We start from the raw sequence: 12,425 nt of genomic DNA on the forward strand, positions 1-12,425 counted from the left end.
TTTTTCAGTGAAGGTAGACAGTATGTAGAATAATTCACACTGAAAAAAAAGTTGTTAATTAAATTTTTCAACTCGTTTAAATTGCTTCAGTTCACGTATTTATGTATTTAAGTTAAATATACGAATGCTCAAAGTTCACAAGTATTTTAAGTTAAATACATGCATAAATATTTGAACTGAAAAAAATTTAATCAAGTTGAAAAATTTGAATCAAATTAACAACTTTTCTTTGCTCAGTGCAATAAATGAAATTTATTTAAAATAAATAGTGCACGAGAAACTCTCTCCGAATCGAACAATTCCGAATATAGCCAGAGCTCCGCCGCTGCTCTGCCTTCGAGTATTCTTTACGACTGACTCCGAAAACGTCAGCGACTTTCGATGATCACTCTCTTGTAAACACGAGTGTCGTTCATCACAATGTCTCGATAATAGACGACTAAACTGCTAACGATCGAACCCAGGTAGCAAACTGTCATTATTTGTCATCATTTTAACGTCAAAATGTCGTCAAAGATGTTATTTTTACGTTAAGATAACGACAAATAACATCAGCTTTTGCTACACTGAAAAAAGTCTAGTAATAATAATCAAACCTAGATGATAGTTACTAACCTTGATGAAACAAGTTTCAATTAAACATTCAGTAACCGTTTGGTAACCGATTAATTACTATTATTATATTTGACTACTATTAACATAATTACTGTATTACTAAATATTTGATTATATTAATCAAACGTTTAATTAAAATTATTTCACCAAAACTTAATTATTATTAATAAATTCTTTTTTTTCGGTATGCCTAGGAAACGATTTCAAATTATACTTTACACACTGAGAAAAAAATTGTTAATTAAATTTGTCAACTCGTTTAAATTGCTTCATTTCAGGTATTTATGTATTTAAGTTAAATATACGAATGCTCAAAGTTCATAGGTATTTTAAGTTAAATACATACATAAATATTTGAACTGAAAAAAATTTAATCAAACTGAAAAATTTGAATCAAATTAACAACTTTTCTTTGCTCAGTGCAATAAATGAAATTTATTTACAATAAAATCTTAAGATGTATAATAAATCGATGCAATTAAAATCCATCGTTCGCAAATCTTGCGTCTCGATGTTCTCTTGTTATCACTAATAAGACAATCTTTGATATTTAATTAGCCGCGACTTGATAAGAATGGCAACAGTGATTAAAGCATCAATTAATTCTCGAGTCATTCTTGCCGGGACAGGTGAAAGGACTTACATCCAGGAGGCGAGCCCTTCTTCATAGTGATCCTGTAGGGCTGATAAGTGTCGCCCGGCTCCATCTTTCCGTACATCGTCCGATCCATCGCCATCCTCGCTCCGCACTCGCGCGCGGCGCGCACACACTCGCGTAGGAGGAATTGGATGCGCGTGCGTACGCGTGCACGTGTTCACTCACGTGGCGATCGTCGGAGTAAACGATGACATAAGCTTCCCTCCCCTTCGGGGCCGGTAATTACGGTTACTCGTTGTTGCGTGACGGCGAATTGACGCTAATTTAACGGATTAGCGCGATGGGAGATCAGCTTTCCCAAATGTTACGTTGCGAGTTACGTTAGTTAACCGCGAGGTACTTCGTCGAGGTTCCTGCTCGCAGAAAATAGAAAAACTTGCGACGTAGTAAGTACGAAAGAAAGAAAAAAAAAACGGATATTGGAAAAGTGAAAAAGTCTACAACAGATGGCAATAAATGCGATTCAAATCTCGCTATTTTCTCCTCAAGATCACTCTTGACAGAACGATCAATCGCGAAAATGACGTTTTGCAAGACCAAACCTGGTCTGTTTTTCCTATCGGGGGGCAACGAACTCCGGAATATTTCAGCAGTACGAGCGTTAAGGAAGAAATGAAGCATCTCGAAGCACTGCGTTGAGCGAAATGATTTACTCGACGGAAGAGGTCGGCCCTTAACTGTGTTAGTGAGGTTCAAGTGGTCCACAAGGCTAATTTTAAACACCGCGTAAATTTCACTCGGGGGCCACCTCGCGAAGCACTCGTCGAGTAAATCAATAGATCGAGATAATGCGCGTCAGCAACGCGATTTGCTCGACAATTACTGCCGCGTGCGGAGATTTCGTGGAAGAGGACTTTAAACCTTTTATACGTGACCCCAGCACGATTGAGGACTAACTCCCCTTGCAAGATTCATGCATTTTTCTCGCGGACGACTTCGAGCTTCGAGAACAAAATTGTATGTCTGTTAAAAATGTCGTGAAATTCAATGTAATTTTAAACATTGAATTTAAGGTACGTTGAATTTAATGTATCTATAACTGAAAAGTATGTGCGTGAAATTTAGTGCACTTCAGATAAAATTAAATGTTTTTTTAATGCACCTGCACGGAAAAAGAAAACGATTTTGCCAAAGTACCTAAAAATTTGGCTGATGGACGCGGATCTGAGAATAATTTTGTTAGGCAATCAAAATAATTATGTTGGACCACTCGAACCGGTTGGTAGAATGTCAAAACTTTGCAGCTTGAACATCCTTCATAATTACTTTTATGTTCCAACAAAATTATTTTCAGAGCCAGCTAAATTTTTAGATACTTCAGCGAAATCGTTCTTTCCGCGTGCTTGAAATTTTGCTTACGTTTACATTACGTTTAAATTCCGCTGCCGATTTTCAACAGAGGGGGGACTTCCGGTTATGATCGTGCGATACCACGCGGGCGGAATTTGCGTCAAGGCATCTCCGCGAGACGGATTACCCGCCGGAATCGGGCGACGCGATTTCCGTCCGGAACACGCGAATAACGAGGCCGACACGCCGACGCACGGTCGGGAAATTTGTCGCGACTGCACACGAGCAACACGGACGCGCCGCGACGCTCCTTGGTGACGGTGCCGGCTTGGTGAACGCCGACGAATAAGAGCAAGACGAGATGCCACGCGCGGGTATATTTCCGGCGCTCACCCGCGCCCAGTGTCACAGAGAGAGCTCTCTTTCGGCCTCTTTCGTTTTGGCCGCTGTCTGCGCTCTCGTAGAATGGGAGACGATGGAAAAGGAGGAAGAGAAAATCACTGTGGGAAATATAGGTTTCACCTAGAGAAAAGTTTGTTCGAGTAAAAAAAAATTTTTGTATCAAAGAAATTGGTGTATTATTATAATTGGTTAAAGAAATTTCTTTGATTTAAAGAAATTTTTTGGTAGTTTTATTGTGCAACGCAAATCCTTTTTTTTAAGTGAAAGAAATATATTTTTAAAACCACAGAACAAATAAATTGTTTCTTACTTTTTTTGAATTAAAAAATTATTTTAAAGAAATTATTTTAAAAAAAAAGACTAATAACTTTCATTTCTCGAAATCAAATTTTTATTTTCCTCTCAAAGGTACTTTCACTTCAACTTAAAGAAATCGTTTTTCATCAATTCAAACATAACTTTCCTCTGGATGTAGAGCACAGAGTAGAGAAAGAGAAGAGACAGAGACGGCCAAGAAAGGGCAGGCAAATAAATAGATGGAGAAAGAGAGAGGGAAATGGGTTTAGCAAAGAGAAGACAAATGTGGTTGTACAGAGAAAGATGAAACGTTCCGACGTCGCGAGAGGCAAGGCCAGAAAAAGAGAAAGAGACACTGGTGCATAATAAACTTTCAATTTCTGGCAATTCTGAATGTATTAACTAAATCCAAATCTATCAATTTATTCCCAAAGCAATAAAAAAGTATATATCGACGAACGAGATACAGCGTATAATATCGAGCAGCCGCGCCGTATGTTAACATTGCTATCGTTATCAGAGTTACCGTGTTATCAACGCAAATAATCCCTCCGACCCCTAAAGATTAATACTCTACAAATTATACGACATTGATCTTTGCGAAGGAAGAATCATGACGTCACGCGTCATTTAATTAAAGGAGTCTCATTTACCAAAACATTATAGTAGACACAACTCGATTGTTTTCACGGAAAATAACAATTACATTGAATGTTTTTTTTCGATATTTCTTGATTATAACAAAATTTCATTGTGATGACATACATATGTGTGTATTACTATTTATTAATAAAAAATATTTCTGTGAAATATATCTCGTTTTTCTTATTATTATTAATTGAAATTAACAACAATAAAAATTAATAAAAATTAAAATTTTAATTGTGTAAGTTACTTTTCTATTTTATTTTCTTTCTCGTTACTTTCCTTGAATTACTTTTCTATTTATTCGTAAAATTTTAATCTTAATTAAAATTTCTTATTAATTATTATTAAAATGTTTCTAGCAAATAAACCAATTAATAAGAAAAACAGAAATATATCTCGTCTTTCACATTAAGTAATTTATTAGATAAGAACAAAATTTTATTTCACCGTATCTCCAATGAATATTTATTTTAGTAAAATAAACATTACATTTCACGAATAAACTTTTGAGCATGTTTCTTTCAATATATAATTTCACTAACGACGTTTAGAATTTCAATGCGTTTAAACACATACGGTTTATCAGGGTTCTTTTTAATCGTATAAACAAGTAACGTTAGCGATCGCGACCAGACGTCGACCAGAAATGCAAAACGCTGCAGAAATGTTATTCACATTTTGCCGTTCTCATCGGAATGCGCAAATGAGTGGCTCTTTCGCACTCACTCGAGAACACCCATTACCGATACTTTCCCTACTTTATAAAATTTTTAAGTAAATCGAACATAGATTTTGCATCGTACGCAAGAGGTTTCTCTCCGTTTCTTCCGAGAACTGTGTATCCTCTCAGCACCTGTCGTCGCGCTCGCGTTTCCGATTCGCGTGTAACAAAATGAAATGTCCCTTCTCACGTACTCACGAATGCACCGAGCTGCGACACCATAACGAGTGCGTGACAAACTAATGTGCAGTTGGCATAACACTGATGCAACGAGGTCTCGCCATATAGGAGTACGAGATAATAGTCGCGATCGCAACCGTGCCCCTCCAGCTTCTCGCGGCTTTCCTCCCCATTCTCGCGGATATTCAGCACGCTTTATCCGTGGATCTTTACGCGGTTTCGTCACGATGTTAGCAAGTTGGAAACGAGTCGGAAGAGCTGCTGGCAGAAACGCAAGAGAGCCTTTCGAGGGTTGCATAGAATCAATCTTCCCTGATGCACATCGCGTTATGTTTAACAACCCTATAAGCACGTATTATTATTTAATATTAAGTAATATTATAGATAGATTCTTATATGTTATAGTATTAAATGTATAATATTCTAGTTAATATAATATTAAACAATATTAAATAATATTCCTAAAATACTAATGTAAATGTTTTTTTATTGAAGTGAAATAAAGTTTACGCACACAGAAAAAAAAATTAATATCAAATCAACAATTTATTGTTTCATATATAAGCAAGAATATAAAATCTTCTTGTAAGAATTTATAATCTTAAACAGCCATAATTTGCTTACACTTTTTCTCTTCATGTAAGCAAATTATTCTGTTTAAGATTATAAATTCTTCCAAGAAGTTTTATATTCTTGCTTATATATGAAACAATAAATTGTTGATTTAATACTAAATTTTTTTTCTGTGCAAAAAGTAAAGTATAAAATGCCGTTTTACGTAAAAAGAAAAAAGAATTTAAATGTGACATTTATTATTAATGATTTTATAATATATTTGAAGAAATATTTATTCTTTCAAATCTCCAAACTATATGAATGTTTATATTATTCCATGAACATTAAAATAATGCACATAAGAATTTTATGTAAAGTGGACGTATAACATTAACAGAATATTTCTATGATATTAAGAAATATTAAATATTTTCTCAAAATATGCATAGTCATATTATTTTAATGTTTAGTAATATTTATATGATATTTTAGGAATATTGTGTACTTGTAGGGAACATGTATAGGCGATGTACGTAATTTAAAATAATTGTAAATACACATATATGATATTACAATATCTAATACAATTAATAACATTGTATATTAGATGTATTTAATATTTAAGAATAATTTCTAACAATATAATTACGTCTAATAATATAATTTAAAATAATTCCTTGCATTTCTTGCGACTCGTTTGTTATCACGCAGTAAAAAAATATAGTCTTCATTCGATAAACACTTAAGAAAAAAGAGGGGGACCGACGGTATCTGTACCCCAACAAAATTCCAACATTCCTTCCTGGCGAACGTAAATGAGAGCGCAATCTTAAACTGTCAACGTTTTTAATGATAAGCATAACGGTACCGAAAACGCTAACGAGGTACCAACGTTCCTGTGCACGGCATCAGGATGCGTCTCAAAGTGCCGATACCTTCAATAAAAAAAATAAAAAGAAAGAAGAAGAAGAAAACGTAACCTCGATTTCAACAATCGGTTTTGACAGGTCTGGATGAAGACGCATCTCGAGCGTCGTTCGACAAAAGAACTCGGCGACGCGGGGATGGTCGCGTCGTCGTCGTCATCGTCATCCTCCTGGACCAACGAGCCGCAGCATCCCCGCGTCGTCCTTCTGACAGGCGAGCTTAGGCGCGCCGTCGTGGAGAGGTTAACTCCAGCGTCTGGCCGGAATTTTTCAGGAGTCGTACTCACCCAGATCGTCCATGATGCGAGCCGGGAGAGCGGGAGCTCCGTCCCGCGAAACTCTGGGGTACCGTTGTCGCCTCCGTCCGCCCGAACAGATCGTACCGATCACCGAGTGAAACGCGGCCCTCGTCGCCGTCGCGTCGCGCGCTGGACAACTCGCGGAGCGATTCCGACTCGCACGCCCGCGCGGCGAACGTCAAACATGGAGGCTCCGGTCCTCGACCGGACCAGTAGCCGCCCTAGACGCCGCGGAGCCCCCGAGCGTACGTACCTGAGTGGAAATTTTTGTTCATGAGTAAAACAGCGCAAATTACACACTTTAAATTAAGCAATTAATAAAGCATAACACGTCCTAAATTCAATCTGAATTTGAACAATTCAAAATTAAGATATACCTGTTATTTAATATTCTCTATTCGAGTTTTTGTAACTTTTTTTTTTAAAGATTGTATTTTCGACAATCGGTATCGGATATTTACATGCATGTACAAATGACCATGTTCTTTTATTCTAAAGGACAGTTCTTTAAATTTATTTATTTATTTTTTTTCATAAAACTCAATTTTATTTTTATGGAGACAATTGATAAATTTATGTTGTTTCAACTAATATTGGAACTATGTACGAAGAAAACTCTAAATTTTTTAAATTTTCTAAAAAAAAAATATGGTCACCATAGAATAGTACGTAACAATCAATGCTCCTTACCATTTTCTGTCACAATAGCTGTGTATTATTCAATTTTTCGTCTCTTCAATAAGGATTTGGGGATATGCCAGAGGATTATGACAAACTACCAGGAAAGTTGTATACAGTAAACTAGATTATGTACATGTGCTATATACACTTCATATTTTAATTATTCCTATGAATAATTCATTAAAAAGTGAAGGAGGAGAAATCTCCATACTGCGACGAGACCTTCTTCTTCTTTGTGGCAGGCTCCACGTTTCCATCCCACTTGTCCAATCTGAAAATCAAAATTAAATAATTAAAAACAAAAGTTAGAAGCTCCTATGAGTAACAATTCAAATAAAGAAAGAAGAGTTTGAGAGCCGTGCTAGATGTTGTGCGCCAAAAATAAAAACCAAAATAAAGTAAACGTTTCGACTTTTAATCAACAGCCATCTTCAGTACAATCTTAGAATCTATAACAGACCAATTAAATAATAAGTATGATCACGAATTTAATTTAACGCATCAAATGAACTAATAATTAAGATCTTGCCAAGTATATTTGCGACATCCGCTTACAAAAACGTACTGAATCGAGATTACAAAATGTATCGAAAACGCCCTAATCCAAGAGGTAGTCAAAATTAAACACCGCATATGAAAGCTAATAAATCCCGATTCGTGAAAGTACAAAGATGAAGAACTTACTTCTCCTGCTCCAGTTTGACATATTTTCCTATCCCCGATCGATAGACTTTTTGCGTGTCATTTCTGTCCGTTTTATTCGCCGATTTGTTCTGACTCGCTTCTTGTGCCAATCGTTCCGCCTCGGCGACTCGTTCCGCGGCCAGCTGATCGTCGGCTTCCTGGAAGGGATCCACGAAGACCTGGATACTCTGTATAACTATGTCCTCTATCGGTCGATCTTTATTGTCCACTTCAACCTTCTCCATCGCGTTCAACGTGTCCAAGCCTCCGACGATCTTCCCGAAGACTGTGTGCTTGCGATCGAGGTGCCTGCACGATCGGAACGTGATGAAACTGCAACGACAATGATAACAAGTTAATAAAAAAAGAAAAAGATCCTTTTTCAGACGACAAGTATGCACAATAATAAGTTGGATATTAGATTGCGTGAATAACAAAAGAAATAAAAGGAAGCGTCATTTTTTGCAATAAATTTTTCACAATTTTTTCGGGCGTAATTATACAAAGTACAAGCATTTCTAATCTTACAATTGAGATCCGTTGGTGTTTGGACCCGAGTTTGCCATGGAGAGGATGCCTCTGCCTTGATGAACTAGATTCGGCTTGAACTCATCTTCAAATGGTTTGCCCCAAATAGACTTCCCGCCGTTACCCGTATTAGTTGGATCACCGCCCTGGATCTATATGAAAATGAGAATATTTCGATTGTTACATGAAATAAACAAGTTAAAAGGATAAAAAAACATGCAAAATTTAATCCTTTAAAATTACTGGAGTAATAGTCAAGTGTCATCACACTTACCATAAAATTTCGTATCGACCTGTGGAACTTCGTGCCATTGTAATAACCGTTCTGGCAGTGCTTCATAAAGTTTTCGCACGTTTTTGGTACTAGATCGCAGTTAAGTTCCAGATTTAAAGCCCCAAAGTTCGTAAGAAATCTCACATAACCTGTGCAAAAAAATAAACAAAAATAAAATTTTGATTGCAAGTTTGAGCGATAATCGGCGCAATTGCGATAACATACCCTTCTTCTTGACTCTCTCGTATCGCACCAAGTCCTCCGCGATTACGGCTGCCTGATGAGTAGTCTCCGCTGGCATTATCGTCGAAGTAAATCCTGCAGCAACCGCACCAGTGGAATAATGTGCCTATGTAGAAATAAATAATGAAATTATTTTTCTGATTCTCAGGATAAGTTTCTCATTTATATATACAAACAGCATTAAATTTGTCAGCCTTCTGCGTAGATGCCTCATCCTTCTCATTACTCTTTGCTGGCTTGTAATCCCTTTCCAATTCCTCTAGAATATCCTTAGTCTCTGCCGATACAGTTTTTAATTTTGCATTTGGATTGCTTCTTTCTCTCACAGTCTCTAAAAAATATCATTCGTACTATAGCTTACAAAAATAAAAGAATGTAAGTGTAAACAAATTCTTTCTGAATTACTATGTATCTACCTTCGTCTTCCACTCTTATGTTATTTTTAATATGATGAAACGTAGACAGATTGAATTTCATTGCATTATTTGGATCCTGAATTGTGATAATGTCCTTGCGAGTGAACGGCTGATCGTTTATCAAGTCTTTCCAATTTCCAGTTTTTATATTTAACTGCTCAACAGCCTAAAAAAAAATTTTTTTCATTGTATATGTATGTAATTAAAAAAATTATAAAATGCTTTTAAAGTGGGATAAATTAATAAGAAAAAAATATTTCACTAGCCTCATAGGAGAATACATTTCCTGTGGTTTTAATAGCAACTATATGTGAATGTTTTGTAAACAATTTAAAAAGAACAGGGCATTGGTACTCGTCCTCTGAATTCTTATAAAAGTTTAGTTTGATCAGACTCTTGGCATCCAACGGTTTCCCCGTTACAGGATTGTGCTTGTATTGCTTTATGTACGGCAAGATAGCCTCCAACTCAAACACATTGCCGTGTGGGTCGCAGTAAGGGTGCTCAAAGGGTTGCAGGGACAAGCAGCAATGGTCATACGGCAGCCGCCTGAACGTCTTCTCCTCGCTCGTCTCCAGATTCGTCCCCGACTTCCTTCCGCCGTACAACGTCGACCACTCCGTGTACGTCAAATACCTAAGGAAATTTCCAAGCTTGTCAAACGATTGAAAGGCAAAAGCGATCAGATGTCTCTATATAGGGTCAATTAAGTGTCACGCAGCTTGATGAAAATTACAAAAGTGAGTGAATTCGTTAAATAGTAACCAATAAAGTTGTTAATATTCCAATAAATTCGCCCATAATTTTCGTCAAACTGTGATACGTGATCGACTCCCAGAACATATCACGCAAAGCACAACAATGCAACTCACATTTTATCCTTCTGATGTTGGCGTTTCCCCATTTTGGAGCAGCTCTACAATTATCTTATATTAAAAAAAAAAAACGTAGCAACAATGAAATAAATTATCAAGGAATTGAACAAAAATTTCGTAAAACGTGAATTTTTAATACCCGTCAGCACCCGTCAGGGGTCAGACTTTGGGCTTGACTGGGCTTGGGCTTGACTAAAGACCCTATACCCTATAGTAAACAGAGATGCGCCAACAGTCACGTGATCGTAATATTTCTCTGATTGGCTAGAGTTTTTCGCACGTAATTTAAACGCTCGCGTAGCCACGTAGTGCGACTGCTATCAACTTTGGGTGCTTTCCAACAAGAGACACAGGCGACACTGTGTAACCAGGGGGTCTATCATGTAACATTTCCCCTAGGGCGGAAACGTGAAAAGTGAAAAGTTTCACGTGAACTGCACGATCATGTACGATTCCACGGAATCATGTAACTCACTCATGAGCGGAAATATGAACTTTTTCACGTGAACTTTTTCGTCATCAGCCGTGATGGCGAAAAGGTGAAAATTTAGGGAATTAATAAATTGTATGTATTTTGAAATAAGAATGAAAGTGTAGTAACAGTGTGGTAACAGTTTGAAGAGGTATTATTGAAGAGGTTAACCTTTTTGGTATTGCATTGCGTTGATAGGATAAAGTAATACATACATAAATAAAAATAATGCTTTTGTGATGTAATTAGGTTTGATATTTATATTTGACAAATTGATATTTTGATAATTATATAGAATGAGGTTTCATCAAATGCAAATTTAGATAAAAATATACTTTAAACGCGTTTTGATACATAATGATATAAGAAAGGTGCGCCTTGTGAAATAGAATATTAATCAATCATGTAAGTGTTTATAACTTATAAATTTGGAAAATACATGTGTGAGCCGTGAATTCAGTTTTGATCAAGGTCCGTATTCTAAATTATTCAATATTTTTTAATTAAACAAAGTTAAATTTAATGACTAATGAAATTAATTTACTTTAAAATTTGCACACATAAAAAACTAATTAAAATTAATTTTGAAAAACAATGCTTGAATTAAATTACAATGTAATTTTGAGTATTAGATTACTACATAATAAAATAGTTGTTACAATATATGGATCATTAAAAATAAATGTAATATATATTATATTTGTAAATTAAGTTTATGCAATATAACTAAGAAATATTGCTATTTATTTATGAATATTTTTTTTACAATTTTTTTTATATAATAAAATTTTTACAGTAAAAGTTATACTGTAAAAGCAGGTAGAAACCTTTTTCATGATCGCTTGATAGTTGCAATGACAGAGCCTCTAATGGTGAATTTCGGAACGCAAACTAAACTTCCGCGCATTATTCATACATAATCGCTGTGCGTGAAAAGATTCACGTGAACTCTCTATGAGTGAAAAATGAAAAATGAAAAGTGAAAAGTGAAACGTGAAAAGTGAAACGAGAAAAGTTCCACGTGAAATTACATGATTGACCCCCGGAGAGAAACCTGAGAGAGGCCATGCCGTCGATTTTCGTGTGACGCTTTCTCTAGGTCGTACAGTGGCGCCAATGGATCCACATTTTCAGTCGGCGGCCCGCTCGATTGGTGTATGTCCGTAGCAGCTACGGGAAAAAAGGTGGATCCAGTCATATAGTTCCGCCGACTGAAAATGTGGATCCATTGGCGCCACTGTACGACCTAGAGAAAGCGTCACACGAAAATCGACGGCATGGCCTCTCTCAGGTTTCTCTTGGTTTCTCTCTGGTACCGGCGAGCATAACGTTATGTGACGTTTAAAATGGCATACAAATTTAGAAGCCAAAATCATGTAACGCTCCGTAGTCCGCATGAAACACTATCGCTTTTTATAAGACTTTTACTCTTCGTAACGTGGGCTTTAACGCGCCGCTCGGGAGGAACCGGTTTTATGAATGGCCAGTTTTGCATGATTAGTAGGCATCTCTTTCCGCGTAATTGCATCGTTGGCGTACCGGCCAAAACATTTAGTATTTTTAATATTCGCGAAAAAAAAGATTCTATTGTCACACGAAATCATACAAAAATGAAACAAATTGTGTTATTGCGCGAAATGCTGATGTTTATCTTACTTATG

The 12,425-nt window shown here is 36.4% G+C and overlaps 2 protein-coding genes across 7 annotated transcripts in view; both read right to left on the reverse strand.

The window, feature by feature from the left end:
* Positions 1-6,819, reverse strand: part of LOC105203976 (paxillin) — a 30,038-nt gene extending 23,219 nt beyond the window's left edge. The window contains exons 1-3 of one of the 6 annotated variants that reach the window (XM_026140516.2): positions 6,580-6,736; positions 4,826-5,153; positions 1,259-1,626 (exon numbers count right to left, since the gene is read on the reverse strand). In XM_026140516.2, the coding sequence (XP_025996301.1) occupies positions 1,259-1,352 (94 nt within the window). In that variant the 5' untranslated portion in view covers positions 1,353-1,626; positions 4,826-5,153; positions 6,580-6,736. Of the gene's footprint in view, positions 1-1,258; positions 1,627-2,632; positions 2,649-4,713; positions 5,154-6,579 lie in introns of those variants that run through there. The other 5 variants (XM_026140515.2, XM_039458256.1, XM_026140517.2 and 2 more) reach the window with 5 other exon arrangements.
* A 464-nt stretch (positions 6,820-7,283) lies between these two features.
* Positions 7,284-10,486, reverse strand: LOC113005239 (RING-type E3 ubiquitin-protein ligase PPIL2). Its single transcript, XM_026140519.2, has 9 exons — positions 10,290-10,486; positions 9,684-10,053; positions 9,418-9,583; positions 9,178-9,332; positions 8,984-9,107; positions 8,759-8,907; positions 8,485-8,636; positions 7,957-8,289; positions 7,284-7,543 (listed from the first exon to the last, which is right to left on the reverse strand). The coding sequence occupies exons 1-9, from the start codon at positions 10,319-10,321 to the stop codon at positions 7,453-7,455; spliced, it is 1,572 nt and encodes a 523-aa protein (XP_025996304.1). The 5' UTR covers positions 10,322-10,486; the 3' UTR covers positions 7,284-7,452.
* Positions 10,487-12,425: the final 1,939 nt, after the last annotated feature.

Source organism: Solenopsis invicta, chromosome 16 (assembly GCF_016802725.1).
Source record: "Solenopsis invicta isolate M01_SB chromosome 16, UNIL_Sinv_3.0, whole genome shotgun sequence".
NCBI classification, from domain to species: Eukaryota; Metazoa; Arthropoda; class Insecta; order Hymenoptera; family Formicidae; genus Solenopsis; species Solenopsis invicta.